Source organism: Hemiscyllium ocellatum, chromosome 10, assembly GCF_020745735.1.
Source record: "Hemiscyllium ocellatum isolate sHemOce1 chromosome 10, sHemOce1.pat.X.cur, whole genome shotgun sequence".
NCBI classification, from domain to species: Eukaryota; Metazoa; Chordata; class Chondrichthyes; order Orectolobiformes; family Hemiscylliidae; genus Hemiscyllium; species Hemiscyllium ocellatum.
This window is the reverse complement of record NC_083410.1, coordinates 66,966,713-66,985,799: the sequence shown is the minus strand read 5'-3', so window position 1 is coordinate 66,985,799 and position 19,087 is coordinate 66,966,713. Positions and strand designations below refer to the sequence as shown.

Below are 19,087 nucleotides of genomic sequence, written 5' to 3'. Positions count from 1 at the left end.
CCTTTCCCCCATTTGCACCCATGCTAAAAACTGTGACAGTCACTTTCATCCCTCTCAATCCGTCCTTTCCTTTTATTCTATGGGAAAGCTGTCTATAATAGGATAGAGTGGGGCCATCCAACATTAATCTACTGATTCCCTGTAAAGAAAAAAATCCTTGCTTCATTAGAAGAGTGTGATTTCACATGTAGGGATGCCGAGACCACCATGTCCCAGCAACGAAATAGGACTCATTACTGAGTGCTGTGCTGCTCTTCCACAACATGAATGTATTCCTAACACGTTCTTTTCACAACTTACTCCTGCTCTCATCTTCCACAGGCCTGAGCAGCATTCATACAACCTGCACCTCAAACAAACTAAACACTCCAGTTATCACCTCCACCTCTACTTCTGAGGCAGAAGCCACAGAACTCTCAGAGCATGCAATAGCAAGTCTGTCTCCTGCACTCTCCATCTACTCAAATACTGACACCTCAGTGGCTATTTTATCCAGATTAGAGTCAGGAGAGTAGATCTCTGGAGACCAGGCACCTGCACAGCCCCAGAGAGGAGAGGACTGCTTAGTGTTGACCATTAACAACTTCATTAAATTGTACAAAGAGACAAAGGAACAGCAGCACATTTGTGGAGACACTCAGAAAGCTGGATCAAAGGTTGGAGGAATCCATCAACATGATCAGCACTGACCTGGCTCCCACATATGTGAAGTTAGTCACCTCCAGGAAGAGTTGGCAACTACCGGTGGGAGCCATGTCCAACAGAATGCTGATTAGCTGCCGGAGACATACACAGACATGCCATTCTAACTATTGATGATCAACAAAAATGACAAGGCAATATTGAGGAACATTAGCCTTCCTGCAGGTAGCACTTCCTCATAAGAAGACAAGATGGTGTCAGCAAGCACCCAAATGGAAGACATGCTATGTACAAAGGGAAGTATTCTGTCAGGACACTCCAAAGTGCATGATTGTGCAGACATTACAAACAATGAGAATGAGACTGCAGCTGACTTGGACATTTAAAGCACATTTCGGCTGTCTATCACAGCTAGAATATTGTGTGCTGTTCTGGAATGTACATTCCAGTGCTATCAGATCCCTCCTGTAGAGGGTGCAGAGGAGATTTAGCATAATGTTGCTAGGGCTGGAGAGTTTTAGATATGAAGAGAAAATAGACTGTGGCTGTTTTCTTTGGAACAGAAGAGACTAAGGGGTACATCATTGAGATGTATAAAATTATGTGGGGCATACATTGGAATGCACTTCTCCCCTTGGTGGGGAATCAATGACCAGGAAGTGTAGATTTAAGGTAAGGGGCAGGAGGTTTAGAGGGGATGTGAGGATTTGTTTCCATCCTGATGCTGGTAGGAATCTGGAACTCACTGCCTATAAAGGTGGTGAAGGGAAGACCCCTTACATCATTTAAAGGAAGATGTAGATGTGCACTTGTGATGCCAAAGCATATAAGGTTCTGGGCAGAGTGCTAAAAAATTGGGCAAAAGTAGTTAGATCGAGAGTGTGGTGCTGGAAAAGCACAGCAGGTTAGGCAGCATCCAAGGAGCAGGAGAATGGAATGTTTCAAGCAAAGGTCCTTCCTCAGGAATGAGGCTGGCGGGTCAGGGAGCTGAGAGATATAAGGGGGGAGGTTGGGTGGGTAGAGAAGGTAGCTGGTGATAGGTAGATGAAGGTTGGGGAGAAGGTCATAGAGGAGGGTGAAGCAGATAGGTGGGAAGGAAGATTTAGATTAGATTAGATTTCCAATTGTATGGAAACAGGCCCTTTGGCCCAACAAGTCCACACCAACCCTCCGAAGAGCAACCCACCCAGACCTATTCACCTACATTTACCCCTGACTAATGTACCTAACAATATGGGCAATTTAGCATGGCCAATTTACCTAAACCTGCACGTCTTTGAATTGTGGAAGGAAACTGGAGCACCCGGAGGAAACCCACACAGACATGGGGAGAAGGTACAAACTCCACACAGACATTTGCCCAAGGTAAGAATTGAACCTGGGTCCCTGGGCTGTGAGGCAGCAGTGCTAACCACCAGCCACCTGCCCATATGGACAGATCAAGAGGGCAGTGCTGATTTGGAGGCTTGGGAGTGGGAAAAGGTGGTGGAAACTGGTGAAATCCACATTGATCCTGTGTGGTTGCAGGGTCCCAAGGCAGAAGATGAGACATTCTTCCTCCAGGTATTGGGTGGTTAGGGTGGAGGAGACCCAGGACCAGCATGTCCTTGAGAGTGGGAGGAGGAATTAAAATGTTCAGCCACAGGGTGGTGGAGTTGGTACAGGTGTTCTCTGAAATTATCTGCAAGTTGGCTTCCTGTCTCCCCGATGTAGAGGCGATCGCATCGGGTACGACGGATACAGTAGATGATGTGTGTGGAAGTACAGGTAAATTTTTGTCAGATGTGGAAGGATGCTTTAGGGCCTTGGATGGAGGTGAGAGGGGAGTATGGATGCAGGTTTTGGATTTCTTGAGTTGGCAGGGGAAAGCGCCGTGAGTGGGGTTTGGGCTGATGGGGGGGGGGGGGTGTGGATTTGACAAGGAAATCACGAAGGAAATAGTCTCTCCAAAACACAGATGGGGTGGGCAGGGAAATATATCCCTTGTGGTGGGGTCTCTTTGTAGGTGGTGGAAGTGGCAGAGGATGATGAGATGTATCTGGAGGTTGGTGGGGTGGAAGATGAGGATCAGGTGGTTTCAGTCCTTGTTGCAATTGTAAGTGCAGGAAGTGGAGGAGATGTGCTGGAGGATATTATCGACCAAGTGGGAAGGGAAATTGCAGTCTTTGAAGAAGGAGGCCATCTATGATGTTCTATGTTGGAATTGGTCCTCCTGGGAGCAGATGAGGTGGAGGCGGAGGAATTGGGAATAATGGCATTTTTACAGGAGGCAAGGTGAGAGGAGGTGTAATTCAGGTATTTGTGGGTGTCAGTGGGTTTGTAGTAGATATCCGTGTTGACTCGGTCGCCAGATATGGAAATGGAGAGGTCCAGGAAGGGGAGGGAGGCGTCCGAGATGGTCCGGGTGAGTTTGAGGTCAGGGTGGAAGGCGTTGGTGAATTTGATGAACTGTTCAATCTTTTCATGAGAGTATGAGATAGTCCCATTACAGTCATCAATGTAGTGGGGGAAAAGATGGGGAATGGTACCAGTGTCGCTGTGGAAGATGGACTATTCCACGTGCCTGATGAAGAGACACCCATGCGGGTGCCCATGGCTACCCCTTTGGTTTGGATGAAGTGGGAGGATTGGAAGGAGAAGTTGTTGAGGGTGAGGACCAGTTCAGCCAGGCAAACGAGAGTGTCAGTGGAAGGTACAGGTTGGGTCAGCGTGAAAGAAAGAAACAGAGGACTTGGAGGCCTTCGTCTTTGCAGATAAATGTGTAGAGGGACGGGATGTCCTTGGTGAAGTTAAGGCCTTGGAGGCCAGAGAAACAAAAGTCTTGAAGGAGGTGATGGGCATGAGTGGTGTCCCGAATGTAAGTGGGAAGTTCCTGGACTAAGGGGGACAGGATGGTGTCAAGGAATGCAGAGATGAGTTCAGTGGGACATAAGCAAGCTGAGACGATGGGTCAACCAGGGCAGTCAGGTTTGTGAATTTTGGGTATGAGATGATATTGTGTGGTGCGGGGTTCTCTGACAATGGGGTTGGAGGCTGTGGGTGGGAGATCCCCTGAGATGAGGAGGTTGTAGATGGTCTGGAAGATGATGGTTTAGGCCTCCTCCATCGCCAAACCCGAACCACCTGATGCCTAGAAGAAGAATGCCTCATCTTCTGCTTCAGGACCCTGCAACCACACAGGATCAATGTGGATTTCACCAGTTTCCCCACTTCCCCTCTTCCCACCTTACACCAGTCCAACTTGGCACTGCCTTCATGACCTGTCCATCTCCCTTTCCACCTGTCTGCTGCACCCTTCACTCCAACTTATCACTTTTCCCCTCCACCTTCATCTATGTGTCACACTCCCAGCTACACTCCCCCTGTCCCACACCCCCCTCCCATTCACCTCTCAGTCCCTCTGACCCATAAGCCTCATTCCTGATGAAGGGTTTATGCCTAAAACGTTGATTCTCCTGCTCCTCAGATGCTGCCTGACCTGCTGGGCTTTTTCAGCAGTGCATTCTTGACTCTGAACTCCTGCCCTCGCTTTCTCCAAGTATAGTTAGGTGCTTATTTTTGACTGATGTCAACTGGATAGGCCAAGGGACATTTTTCTGTGCTGTAGACTAATACGATTTTTTTTGTTATTCGTTCATGGAACGAAGGCATCACTAGCCAGGTCAATATTTACTGTCCACCCTTAATTGCCTAGAGGCCAGTTAAGAGTCAACCACATCACTGTGAGTCTGGAGTCAGATGTAGACCAGACCAGGTAAGAATGGCAGTTTCCTTCCCTGAAGGACATTAGTGAACAGATGTTTTTTTTCTGACAATTGGAAATTAATTCATAATCATTGTTAGACTCTGAATTCCACCATCTGCCATGGAATTTGAACCCGCATCACCAGAGCATTACTTGGGTCTCTGGATTAACAGTCCCATGATAATACCAATAGGTCATTGCCTCCCTTTGAATGTTATGATTACAGAGAAGTTGAGCATTGATGGAACAGAACCCACTTCAATTGATAAATTTAGTTACATTATGATATGGTACTGTCAGTGTGATCTGTGTACAGTCAGCTATATTGCCACAGCCTACTGCCCAGCTGTAGAACTGACCTTGTCACAGGGATATAAATTGAAGTGTTGTGATCCCACACAAACTTCATTTATAACAGCCTTAAAACATTTGTAGGCTGAGGATTGAGAGACTCCAAAAAGGTCCCCAGTGGATCCTTGGAAGCAGCCAGTAGCATAGTTTGGGGGAGGGATTCACGGATGTAGGTGAGAAGTGTGTGGGTCAGCTGTCACCTTGATGGCACCAGGATAGGATGGCCACCCACCCCTTCAGCTTACGCATTCTGCTCCACGAAATGTCTTCAGTGATTTCAGTCAGAGTCCCGGGAAATCCCCAGTCTGGGCAGACACTGCACTTTACTCATTTGGAGGAAATTGTCTGTCCTCTGCCTCCTGAGGGGACCTACTTACATAACATATTCATGTAGAGGCTGTTCCACAGCTGCTGGAGGTTTCCACAGGTACTGGGCTTGCTGGCACATTTTTTCTTGCTTCAATTTCCCTGCACATTCATTGTGTAGCAAGATCAATTGGTCGCTATTCCTCAGGATCTATGTAGGGAATATCAGAAACAGAATCAGTCTTTAGTAATGTGAGCACTCAGTGTTTGCAAATGAGTTTTCCATAATCCTCAATACAAAAGATCATGGTGGGGTCTGACAATGAGAGTTATTAATTGCCTCTGCATAGATCCCTGCCAGAGTAGTCTGATATAAACTGTGTATAAACTCCAGGAAGAAGCTATTAGTGTTTTCAATCCAGAAGTTAACGTCAAACTTCCTAATACTTCAGTTTAAGGAAAAGATTTTTTTTTCCGTGGTGAGCATTATAAAAGGGTTGATTTTAAGTCCAGTACAAGTGATCTTTTTTCTTTGTTTGGAACCTGTAAAGGAGTGTTTAGGGATTAATGAGATGATGTCTTTACTGTGTGTTTAAAAATCTATGAATTTGTGTTATAAGTGAATAGTTTGTTTGATTCTATTTTATCTTAATTTATTTCAGTTAATAAACTTCTGTTTTACTGTTAAAACAATTCTGACTCAGTGGGAGACCACTTAATTAAAACCAAACCAAAAAAAAATCTATCAAAGCAGGTTTCAGTCTGGGATCTGATGCATCCAGTAGCAATATTAGCTCAGGTAATAACAGTATGTAGACCATATTCAAATATATGCTGTTTTAGCCATGTTGCATACATATAGTGAGAGATTATAGGTGTAGTGGCATTATTGAAATCTTGTAACTCCCAACCCTACCCTCAAATTGCCTAGGAAAAAAGGCACTACATATAGCATGTGTGTTGTCAAATACTTACCATTCAATATGACAGGAATGTGCAGCTCTGCATCCTTGTACAGCCTATGGTATTTTGGAATATGGTTTAGAATTAAGCATGGAGGTGTCACTATAAAGGTCATTCATGATTACCTTTGTTTGACTGAGATGACAGTGATTAGTTTATAATGATTAAAGGCATGATCAAGGTTGCTTGTGGCCAGGATTTTAATTTGACAAGAGTTGGTCACTGCATAAAGACCATTTGCAAATTCTATGATTAAAGGTATGTTTAACTTCTCATATGTAAGTCCCAAATATTGTAATTACTCCTCAAAGGGCCTCATATTACTCAGAAGTACAGCCTGCTCCCTCAAAGAAATAAATATTTACTCTGCCCAATCAGCTGTGGTGCATTGTGCATTTGCAGTTTAGAAGATGATTTCGTAAGCACTGTAGGCTCAGTCTATTAATCTGGATCACCCCCAATCTTCAGGTTCCTTTTTGTATTGACTTCCTTGCCAACCCCAGCAAATTTGAGGTTCCCCACTTTCCCATCCAACCCTTTTATTTAACTCTTCATATCCTCACTTAACTCACTGACCCCCAGGCCAAAGATTAGTAAAACCAAATATTGCGCTGAACTGCCCCTCCCACCAATGCCAAATCCAGGTGACTGTGAATGACACTACCTCCACCCCCACTTCCACAGTGTCCTATGCCCTCCAATGGTCCATTGTCTTCCCCCTCAAATGTTGAGTTACACCCTACTTTATAATTACTGTCCTTTCTGCAACAAGCAAGCTACCTTCGTTCTCCCTTAATGACGTCCCCACCATGCCAGTGGCTTCTGATAACCTCCTTGACTTACAGTGAATAGGTCCCCAGGATTAGCCGAAGTTCAGCCAACCACTGGTCAGTTTAGAACAGTAACAATCACTGAGCCTGGCCAGACTCAAAAAGTGTGGTGCTGGAAAAGCATAGGTCAGGCAGAGAAGAATCAAAGTTTCAGGCATAAGCCTTTTATCAGGAAAGTTACGGGGCTGTGGGGGGGGGTGGGGAAGAAGGAGAATTGTGAAGGGGGCTGAGCTTGGCCAGACCCCTGACTGATATCTGTGTAGTTCCCTGACTGACTGACTTCCTGCAAATCCCAAGACAGGTTGCGCTGGACCTGCAGCACTGTCTGTGGCTCACTCCCTGGACTGTAATGAGGCAGATTTTCTGTAACAACCTCTGTAGATGGAAGGGCTGTGTGTCACTGTAAAGAAGGTTCTTGGCCAATGCCAACCCCTGGGGATGGAAGAGCTGTGTGTCATTGTAAGGCTAATTCTTGGCCCATGCCAACCCCCATGGATGGAAGGGGTGTGTGTCACTGTAAGGCTAGTTCTTGGCCAATGTCAGCCTCTGCAGATGGAAGGGTAGTGTGCCACTGTAAGATTGGTTCTTGGCTAATGCCAACCTCTGCAGATGGAAAGTGTATGTGTCACTGTAAGGTTGGTTCTTGGCTAATGCCAACCTCTGCAGATGGAAGGTGTGTGTGTCACTGTAAAGCTGGTTCTTGGCCAATGCCAACCTCTGCCAACCTGCAGTTGCAACAACTTGGCACCCTTTAGTTTCTCTCTGCTGCATGGGAAAATAGCATCTATATAAATGATGTCATATTAGGTAACCGTGAAATCTTAATGCATACAAATAAGAACGTCTCTGCTCACTTACAAGATTCTCATCTCACCATTGAAACCTTATGCTATGATAGGCCTAGAGCCAGGATCTCCTGGTTATCGGTGAGACGGCAGTGGAGCTAGGGGCTCCTGGTTGTGGTAAGCCCAAAGCAGGATGCCTGGTTATCAGTGACGGGTCAGTGGCAGCAGAGCCAGGGTCTCTTGGTTGCAGGCTGAATGTGGGTCCAGCATGGGACCCGGCATCAGAAGCTGTCGGCAAAGTGGTCCCAGCAATGAAGAAATGGAGCCTGAAAAGTGGCAACTCCGATGTTAGTGGGTCCAGTGCAGGTGGCAGTAGAGGTTTCATTGGTCAGCCGGCGTAGCGTTCAGGACTCATGGTGGAGCTAGCGGAATGAAAATGAACCTTCTTTCAGCTTAATCTTTTTATTCTTAAAATGTTCAAATGGTGCCGGATTGTAGCAGCAGTAGAAGCTTTTCACCGTATTTTATTATGTTGTTCATTGTAGAGTACAAGTGGCAGTAATTCATCATTCATTATGTGGACAATCTGTATCTCATTATATATCACATTTTTCTGATCTTGCTGTAATTTCCTACCTGTCATGCCATTGCCTACGTCACTCTAGACTTGGAAAAATTCAGACCAAAGAAATGAACTGCAGTGATAAGGGAATAAAACAAAAAATACCTGAGGAATATTATGAACAATACAATTTTTTTTTAACAAATGTATTAATAGAATATAGGCCCTTAAAGAGGGGCATGGGTGATAGTGTAATGTAAATCAAAAATAGCAAAATATTAAATATTTATTATGTACCAGTTTTCCCAATCCAGAAACAGAAAAACAGCACCAGGGAGGAAAGGAATACCAAATCAACAGTGGACCTCATTAACTTATAAATCTTAAAAATTAAGGAAATAATAAGAATAAAGAGAAAGAGATTTCCACACAATCCAGCAAGGTAAAAGCTTGCCATGATACCAGTGATCTGGGACACCGGGAAAGGCCTGAACTGGAGCACGGGGCAAAAGAGCAAATTGTAGGATGGTCCTCGAAAATGAGTGTCACAAACAGTCACACAGCTGAAGCCATTGATCATTAAAATACATCTCAACATTACTCTATATGCATTACAATTAAGTCAGGAGCTAGTCACGGATTCCTGGATTGTTAACCCGACATTGAACTAAAATTGCTTCCCCAGCCATACAAATAATTACAATGCTCAGACTCACCAATTCTAGGCATTTATTAGTAAACTGTGTCACAATCATTAAGGCTGCCATGTCAGTGAGTGAACACATGATGACTTGTAAGCTTTTCCCCTTGAGAAATATTAGACATAATCAAATTTTTCTCAGTCCAAAGTATACTGTGTGCAAGAGTAATGAGATGATAATCATAATGACATGGTAATCAGTAAATTATGGTAATTAGTAATCAGATGGCCCAGGTCAAAAGAATTACGAAGGGTCCCAGCAGAAAAGAATTTGCAGCACACAGAAATATATTAAATCTGAAATCTGTCACAAGAGGTTATGAAAGAAGTATATTTCACAATTCAAGCCTTTACTGTCAATCTGCATGTGAAGTTCCTACAATTAGTCTGGCACATATGCAATGTAGCCCATGTCTGCAATACTAATCTTTAATAGTGTCTTGTTGAACAACACATTGGAAAGACTTGCGCAATAGAACTTTATGTTTTAATTCTGCATCAACTGCTCCGATTGATCTATCAACTGTCTTTTCGCAGACTCACCTGGCGTGCCTCCAAGTGCCAACACACATCAGCTTTTCCGAGGTTTCAGTTTTGTCGCCACCAACCTTGGCCAAGAGCATCCACAGTCTGACTCTCGACAACTGATTGACCATTCAATTGTGCAGGTCAGATAGTTCTTAAGATCTTAAAAATAAAAGCAATGGAGTTAGCTAAACAGGAAGTTATTCCCTCATACTATCAATATTTTCAGTGGGAAAAATGCACCAGCTAGTGTCTATAGGTATGTTAACAAATCTGTAATAGAGGTTGTGAGTTGACGATGCTGAATCTTGAACAGTATATGCTAGATGCATCTAATTTGATCATGAATGCAACAATCTCAGGCATTCTTAAATAACTATTAGCTATTAGAAAATTAAGTAGGACATTATTCTGTGCTGAGAATAAGAAGCACTGTTTATTTCATGATGAGATGCAAAACGTGTATGTAAATGAAGAGTAATATTTATTTTTGGGCATAATAATCAAAGGTACATCCAAATACTATCAAAAGGAACAATTATGAGCAGGCATTTTTGAATATAAACCAACTATCAATTTCAAAATTTGCATTTTCATGATTCAGTTTTAATCACAAACTTACTTTTGAAACTGTTCAATATGCAATTAACCTTAACCTTACATACAAGATAGTGCTATCTTAAATGACTATTGAATTGTAATCTGCTGAAAAAGATCAGTTAATAAATGAAGACATTATCCTGAAGATGATTGACGTTCAAAATGTTTTACATTGGAAAATAAGGAAATTTTGAAACCTTTGATCGTGAAATGTTTATTTGTTAGAATTCTCATCACATTGAGCTGGAGAGTTAAATATTAGAGGTGGACTATCTCCATTAGATTGATTAGCTATGCAAAGCACAAAGGTAGTAAAAACTCACCTTATCACGAAAACTATTGCCTTTATCATTTATCTCTCATAGCAAACATTCACAGGCAGACAACACAACCTTCAGCACTCTCAATCCTGATCACAGAGAACAGTGTCGATGCCTCTAACTTCACTATCCCTGATTACAACAGCATTTCTCTTCTCTCACCCCACTTGAATGGCTTGTGGCACCACAGTGCTGTGGTCAGTCGGCTCACCTTCCCTGCAGTCCCCATTCCCATCCATATAGGGAGCAAAACTCTTCAACCTGTTGGGCAAGGATAAGTATTACTTGATTTAGTGTTGTGTAATGAGGCAGACTTGATATGGGAGCTTAAAGTGAAGGAACCCTCAGGAGGCAGTGATCATTATATGATTGAATTTACACTGCAATTTGAGAGGGAGAAGATAGAATCAGAGGTAATGGTATTATAGCTGAACAAATGTAACTACAGAGGCATGAGGCAGGAGCTGGGAACAATTGACTGGGAGAAGAACCGAGCAGGAAAGACAGTGGAACACCAATGGCAGGAGTTTCTGGGAGTAATTCGGGAGACACAGCAGAGCTTTATCCCGAGGAAAAAGAAGAAGGGTCCAGGGAGGATGAGGTAATCATGGCTGACCAGGGAAGTCAAGGACAGCATAAAGCAAAAGAGAAAGCATATAATATGATGAAGGGCAGTGGGAAACCAAGGGATTGGGAAGCTTATATAGACCAAAAGAGGGCAACAAAAAAAAAAGATATAAGGAAGGAGAAAATTAAATATGAGGGTAAGCTAACCAGTAATATAAACGAAGACAGTATGAGTTTCTTTCAATATATAAAGGATAAAAGAGAGGCAAAAGTGGACGTTGGACCTCTGGAAAATGATGCTGGAGAGATAGTAGTGGGGAACAAGGAAATAACTGAGGAACTGGATAATTATTTCATAATATCCCAAAAATTCAGGAGAGCGAGGGGGCAACGCTGAGTATGGTGGCCATCACCAGTGAGAAGATACTAGAAAAAAACTGAATGGCCTGAAGGTGACTAGATTATCTGGACCAGATAGACAGAGTGGATGTTGGGAAGATGTTTCCATTGGTAGGAGAGACTAGGACCCAAGGACACAGCCTCAGAATAAAGGGAAGATCTTTTAGAATGGAGATAAGGAGAAACTTCTTCAGCCAGAGAATGATGAAATTATGGAATTCACTGCCACAGAAGGCTGTGGAGGCCAGGTCTTTGAATATATTTAAGATGGAGATAGTTGGATTCTTGGTTGTCAAGGGGATCTAGGATTACGCGGAGAAAACAGGAGAAAGGCTTTGAGAAACTTATCAGCCATGACTGAATAGCAGGGCAGGCTTGATGGACTGAATGGCCTAATTTCTTCCCCTATGTCTTAAGATCTTATGGTCGTTAGGTCATCTAATTTGAAACATTGTTACTTTTTATTGTAAAACAAAAATCATGGTCTATTCAAGTTACTACTTCCTGTAGCTGAACTGACAAAAAAAAGGAAGTTTTAACATGCATTCAGTATTTGTATTGAGTGTGGAATGGGGGTTGAGATATTGGGTCTGGGTGAATTAAGTCACGCACAGCTGGTTGTCAGAGCCAGGGAGAGTAGGGTGTTGGGTCTGTCCCGATCAGTTTGGGTTGGAATTAAGATGTTGTCAGGTCTGGCAGGGTCAGATCACATTGGGGAGAGAAGGTGGAAGGATGTTGGGATCACCGAAGCAGGTTGGATTGAGTTGGGAGTGTGGATTGGAGCCTTCTGAACTGCCAAAGTTCAGGGAGGAGTGAAGTAGGTTTGTAGGTGGTGAGTTTGGTGTTCAGTTTAAGAGTTACCTACAAGTTAGAACTGTTTTTAAAGCTTTAAATTTTCCTGGTTTGCTATTAGGCTTACGGCAGTTGGAATGCTCAGAAACGGTCAATCTTAAGAGGCATTATTGGAGGGTTCCAGATAAACACGAATTGTCAGTCCAAAATTTCAATTTCCTGGGCAATTGCCTTGGAGTCATCTGCCTCAAGATTTCCACATGGTCCTGCTGCATAACTCACCCATACTACCATTACCACTGTCTGATCATTAAATTGCTAGGCCATTATTACTTTCTAAGTGCCCTATAACATTTCCTAATAATAGTCTCCAGCATTTTGCCTACTGATGGTTGTCTAATAATACTGACGTATTATTCTTGTTATGATCCCAGACAGGATAGCTAAATTATGATCTATTCGACACCAGTAACTTCCTTTTTGGTTTAAAGCAAAGTTTGAAGACCAGGTACTAAGAGAATAAAGCCACAGGATTCAATGGTCTGAACAAAAAAAAAGCTTTACTATGTAGTATATTAGTACATATTATTTATATCCAGAATTATCATGAGGTAAATAGGTGTTAATAGACAAACTGCAGCTGATTAGCCCATAGACTGTACATTCAGTGGCAGACACAACCAAGCTAGATCCCATGAATTGCTCAGCCATCCTTCCAGATGAGAGTGAGCACCAGCGTAAGAATATTTTAAAACTATTTTTGAAGTGCTAGCTATGAAACTGAATTGAAGCCCCTATTCAGCTTGGAGGCTTTCTTGCCGCTTTGGTTTACAAGATCTTGTCAGGTGGTGGGACTTAAACATAGGATGCTCCAGAGACTGCTCATCATCTATCTTCTCAACTTTAGCCCCTAAGAATGCACCCAAATGGATTGAATAGACTGTATGAAGCTCACAAACCAGGCAAATAATTCAGAGTCTAGATTAGAGTGGTGCTGGAAAAGCACAGCAGGTCAGGCAGCATCCGAGGAGCAGGAAAATCGATGATTTGGGCAAAGGCCCTTCATCAGGAGTGCAAATATTCAACTGAGTTGCACGGGCTCTGTCTTCGGTATCACTAAATTCTAACCTTTCAAAATTCCACTAATCAATTGCTCCTTTTTGGGCTTCCTTCATCTGTACTCTCAACTACACTGAACAATCAACTTTCTAGTAGGCATTTTCTCTCCAGTCCCACAGAGCATGCTTTTTATTTATTCATTTATGGGATGTGGACATCATTGGCTGGCTGGCATTTATTCATCCCTACTTGCTCTTGAGAAGGTCGTGGTAAGCCGTCTTCTTGAACATCTGCAGTCCATCTGCTGTGGATTGACCCACAATGCCATTAGGGAGGGAATTCTAGGACTTTGACCCAGTGACAGTGAAGGAATGGTGATATATTTCCAAGTCAGGATGGTGACTGGCTTGAAGGGGAACTTGAATGTGGTGGTTCCCACATATCTGCTGCCCTTGTCCTTCTAAATGGAAGTTGTCATGGGTTTGGAAGGTTCTGAGTGAGAATAGACAGTGATGCACCTTATAGATAGTACACACTGCTGCTACTGAGCATTGGGGGTGGATGCTTGTGGCCAGTCAAGCAGGTTGCCTTCTCCTGAATGGTGTCAAGCTTCTTGAGTGTTGTTGGGACTGCACTCATCCAGGCAAGTGGGGAATAATCCATCACACTCCTGACTTATGCCTTGAAAATGGTGGACAGGTTTTGGGGAGCCAGAAGATGAATTACTCGCTGCAGTATTCCTAGCCTCCAACCTGCTCTAGTAGCCAATGTGTTTATGTGGTGAGTCCAGTTGAGTTTTTGGTCAATGATAACCCTCAGGATTTTGATAAGGGGGATTCAGTGATGGTAACACCATTGAATGTCAAGGGACTGTGGTTAGATTGTCACTTATTGGTGTTGGTCATAGCCTGGCATTTGTGTGGCATGAATGTTACTTACCACTTGTCAGTCCAACTTGAATATTGTCTAGAGCTTGTTGCATTTGAATGTGGACTGCTTCAGTATCTGAGGAGTCGTGAATGGTGCTGAACATCAGCAAACATCCCCACTTCTGACCTTATGATGGAGGGAAGGACATTGATGAAACAGTTGAAGAAGATTGGGTCTCGGACACAACCCTGAGGAACTACTGAAGACTTGTCCTGGAGATGAGATGGCTGACTTCCATCAACCAAGACCATCTTCCTATTTGTCAGGTATGACTCCAATCAGTGGAGAGTTCGCTCCTGATATGCATTCATTCCAGTTTTGCTAAGACTCCTTGATGCCACACTTGATTGAATGCAGCTTCGATGCTAAGGGCTGTCATTCTCACCTCACCTCTGGAATCCAGCTCTTGTCCATATTTGATCCAAGGTTATAATAAAGTCAGGAGCTGAGTGGCCCTAACAGAACCCAAACTGAGTATCACTGAGCAGGTTACTGCTGAGCAGGTGCTGCTTGTTAGCACTGTTGATGACACCTTCCATCGCTTTACAGATGATTGAGAGTAGACTGGTGGGCCAGGTTGGATCTGTCCTGCTTTTTATACACAGGATATACCTGGACAATTTTCCACATTGTCAGGTAGGTGCCAGTGTTATAACTGTACTAGAACAGCTTGGCTAGGAAAGCATCAAGTTCTAGAGCACAGATTTTTAGAAATATTGCCAGAAAGTTGTCAGGGCTTGTGGCTATTTCAGTATCCAGTGTCTCCTACCATTTGTTAGTATCACACGGAGGCCGAGGACTGGTATCTGTAAGGCTGGGGACCACTGGAGGAAGATGGATTATACACTCGGCACTTCTGGCTAAAGTTTGCTGCTAAAGTTTCAGACTTATCTTTTGCACTGATGTGCCTTGCTTTTCAATCTTTGATGAAGGAGATATTTGTGGAATCTCCTTCTCCAGTGAATTGTTTAATTGTCCCCACCATTCACAACTGGATGTGGCAGGATTGCAGAGCTTTGATCTGATCCATAGGTTGTACGATTGCTTAGCTCTGTCTACCACCTGCTGTTTAAACTGTTTGGCATGCAAATTGATGCCTAATTTTCAGGTTTGCCTGGTGCTGCTCTGGAATGCCCTCCTGCACTTTCCTTTGAACTAGGGTTGATCCCCTGGCTTGATGATAATGAATGAGTGGGGGATATGCCAAGCCATGAGGTTACAGATTGTGCTGGAGAACAATTCTGCTGCTGTAAGTAGCCCACAGTGCCTCATGGATCCCCAGACTTGAGTTGTTCGAAGTCTGTTCCATTTAGCACAGTGATAGTGCCACACAACGTGATGGGGTTATTCTCTATGTGAAGGCGAGACTTCATGTCCACAAGGACTATGCAATGGTCACTCTTACCAATACTGTCATGGACAGATGTGTCTGCAGCTGGCAGACTGAGAAGGATGTTGTTAATTATGCTTTGCCTCTTGTTGGTTCCCTCACCGCCCACCACACGTCTAGTCTAAAGGCTATGTCCTTTTGAACCTAACCAGCTTGATCAGTAGTACTGCTGCTGAGCTACTCTTGGTGGTGGACATTGAAATCCCTGAACCAGAGAATATTTTGTGCCCTTGCCATCCTTGGTGCTTCCAATAAATGTTCACCATGGAGAAGTACTGATTCATTAGCTGAAAGAGAATGGTATGTGGTAATCAGCAGGAGGTTTCCTTGCCCATGTTTACCCTGAAGCCACGAGACTTCAGGCAATCTGGAGACAATGTTGAGAACTTCCAGGACAACTCCCTCCCAACCATATACCATTGTGCTGCCACTTCTGCCAAGGTCTGTCCTGCCAGTGGGACAGGCCATATCCAGGGATGGTGATGGTGGTAACTGGAACATTTGTCTGTAAGGTATGATTATGTGGGTATGGCTATGTCAGACTGTTGCTTGACCAGTCTGTGAGTCGCATCTCCTAATTTTGGCACTAGCCTCCAAATGTCACGAAGGAAGACTTTTCAGAGTCGCCAGGGCTGTTTCCACCCTTGTGTTTTCCGGTGCCTAGGTCAATGCAGGTGATCCTTCCAGTTTAATTTCTTTGATGCTTTGTAGAGATTGGCACAACGGAATGGCTTGATGGGCTATTCAGACATCAGTTTGAAAGACAATCACTTTCCAATGGGTCTAGAATCACATGCAAGCCAGACCAGGTGCGGATGACAGATTTCTTTCCCTGAAAGGCATTAGTGAACCAGATGGAGTTTTCTGACAATCGGTAATGATTTCATGGTCATCAGTGGATTCTTAATTCCAGTGCTTTTTACTGAATTCAAATTCCACCATCTGCCGTGGTGGGATTTGAACCTTGGTTCCCAGAACATTAGCTGAGTTTCTGGATTAATAGTCTAGCAATAATACCACTAGGCCATCACCTTCCCTATGCTGAAAATTGCCCAGGGTTTCCAAACAGCATGGAGCCACTTAACAGTAACGCTTTAGCTTCAAGTAGGCTCTTTCCCTACTCCTGACTAAAACTGTTCTCACACCCTTGAGTTGTTTTGAATAACATATTAAAACCTTGCAACAAAGTTTGAACTTGTTCCTACGCAGGATAAAGTGTAACCACTAACAGAACATCTTGTGCTCAAAGATTACCAGCTCAACTGGCTATCCCACCCAACACAAATTGGATACAAACATATGTTTTATAACACTGCTTTTCAGGGTATGTTTGCTATCTTCCAATCTTTGGGGATTTTTCTGGGATCTAAGAAATTAAGGAAGACCAAATGCAACGCACTCACTATCTTTGCAGTAACCTGCAAAGGGGTGGTATAAAAGGAGGGGGAGTGGCGTTGCTAATTAGAAATAGTATAACGGCTGCAGAAAGGCAGTTCGAGGGGGATCTGCCTTTGGAGGCAGTAGGGGCTGAAGTCAGAAATAGGAAAGGAGCAGTCACCTTGTTGGGTGTTTACTATAGGCCCCCCAATAGCAGCAGAGATGTGGAGAAACAGATTGGGAAACAGATTTTGGAAAGGTGCAGAAGCCACAGGATAGTAGTCATTGGCGATTTCAACTGGATGGGGTGGTGTTTGTGCAGTGTGTCCAGGAAGCTTTTCTAACTCAGTATGTAGATTGTCCAACCAGAGGGGAGGCCGAACCGAGACAAGTGATGGGCTTGTTCGTGGGTGAGCATTTTAGTGATGGTGACCACAACTCTGTGACTTTCACCTTGGTTATGGAGAGAGATAGGTGCGTGCAACAGGGCAGGTTTTACAATTGAGGGAAGGGTAAATACGATGCTGCAAGACAGGATCTGAGGAGCATAAATTGGGAGCACAGGCTGTCAGGGAAGGACGTCGTTGAAATGTGGAACTTTTTCAAGGAACAGATACGACATGTCCTTGATATGTATGTACCTGTCAGGCAGGATAGAGATGGTCATTTTTTTTTAGATTAGACTTAGATTAGACTTACAGTGTGGAAACAGGCCCTTCGGCCCAACAAGTCCACACCGACCCGCCGAAGCGCAACCCACCCATACCCCTACATTTACCCCTTACCTAACACTACGGGCATTTTTTTTTTTAGCTTGGCCAATTCACCTAACCCGCACATCTTTGGACTGTGGGAGGAAACCGGAGCACCCGGAGGAAACCCACGCAGACACGGGGAGAACGTGCAAACTCCACACAGTCAGTCGCCTGAGTCGGGAATTGACCCCGGGTCTACAGGCGCTGTGAGGCAGCAGTGCTAACCACTGTGCCACCGTGCCGCCCCGTCATGTGAGGGGACCTTGGTTGACGAGGGAGGTTGAATGTCTTGTAAGGAGGAAGAAGGAGGCTTACATAAGGTTGAGGAAACAAGGTTTAGACAGAGTGTTGGAGGGATACAGGATAGCCAGGAAGGAGCTGAAGAAAGGGATTAGGAGAGCTAAGAGAGGGCATGAAAAATCTTTGGTGGGTAGGATCAAAGATAACCCCAAGGCCTTTTATGCGTATGTGAGAAACATGTGAATGACGAGAACGAGGGTAGGTCCAATCAAGGACAGTAGTGGGAGACTGTGTATTGAGTCAGAAGAGATAGGAGAGGTCTTGAATGAGTACTTTTCTTCAACATTTACAAATGAGAGGGACCGTATTATTGAAGAGGAGAGTATGAAACGGACTGGTAAGCTAGAGGAGATACTTGTTAGGAAGGAAGATGTGTTGGGCATTTTGAAAAACTTGAGGATAGACAAGTCCCCTGGGCCTGACGGGATATATCCCAGGATTATGTGGGAAACAAGAGAGGAAATTTCAGAGCCGTTGGCAATGATCTTTTCGTCTTCACTGTCAACGGGGGTGGTACCAGGGGACTGGAGAGTGGTGAATATTGTGCCCCTGTTCAAAAAAGGAATAGGGATAACCCCGGGAATTGCAGGCCAGTTAGTCTTACTTCTGTGGTAGGCAAAGTAATGGAAAGGGTACTGAGGGATAGGATTTATGAGTATCTGGAAAGACACTGCTTGATTAGGGACAGCCAGCACGGATTTGTGAGGGGTAGGTCTTGCCTTACAAGTCTTATTGAATTCTTTGAGGAGGTGACCAAGCATGTGGATGAGGGTAGAGCAGTGGATGTAGTGCACATGGATTTTAGTAAGTCATTTGATAAGGTTCCCCATGGTAGGCTTATGCGGAAAGTCAGGAGGCATGGGATAGTGGGAAGTTTGGCCAGTTGGATAGAGAACTGGCTAACCGGTCGAAGTCAGAGTGATGGTAGATGGTAAATATTCAGCCTGGAGCCCAGTTACAAGTGGAGTTCCATAGGGATCAGTTCTGGGTCCTCTGCTGTTTGTAATTTTTATTAATGACTTGGAAGAGGGAGTCGAAGGGTACGTCAGTAAATTTGCAGACGATACGAAGATTGGTGGAGTTGTGGATAGTGAGGAGGGCTGTTGTCGGCTGCAAAGGGACTTAGATATGATGCAGAGTTGGGCTGAGGAGTGGCACATGGAGTTCAACCAAGTCAAGTGTGAGGTTG

At 44.1% G+C, this 19,087-nt stretch overlaps 1 protein-coding gene across 4 annotated transcripts in view; it reads left to right on the top strand.

Annotated features, from left to right (window-relative positions):
• rps6ka2 (ribosomal protein S6 kinase, polypeptide 2) overlaps positions 1 to 19,087 on the top strand; it is a 387,513-nt gene that overhangs the window by 318,557 nt on the left and 49,869 nt on the right. For all 4 annotated transcript variants that reach the window (XM_060830971.1, XM_060830970.1, XM_060830969.1 and 1 more), the window contains one exon: positions 9,422 to 9,552. In XM_060830971.1, coding sequence (XP_060686954.1) covers positions 9,422 to 9,552 — 131 coding nt within the window. The remainder of the gene's footprint in view (positions 1 to 9,421; positions 9,553 to 19,087) is intronic.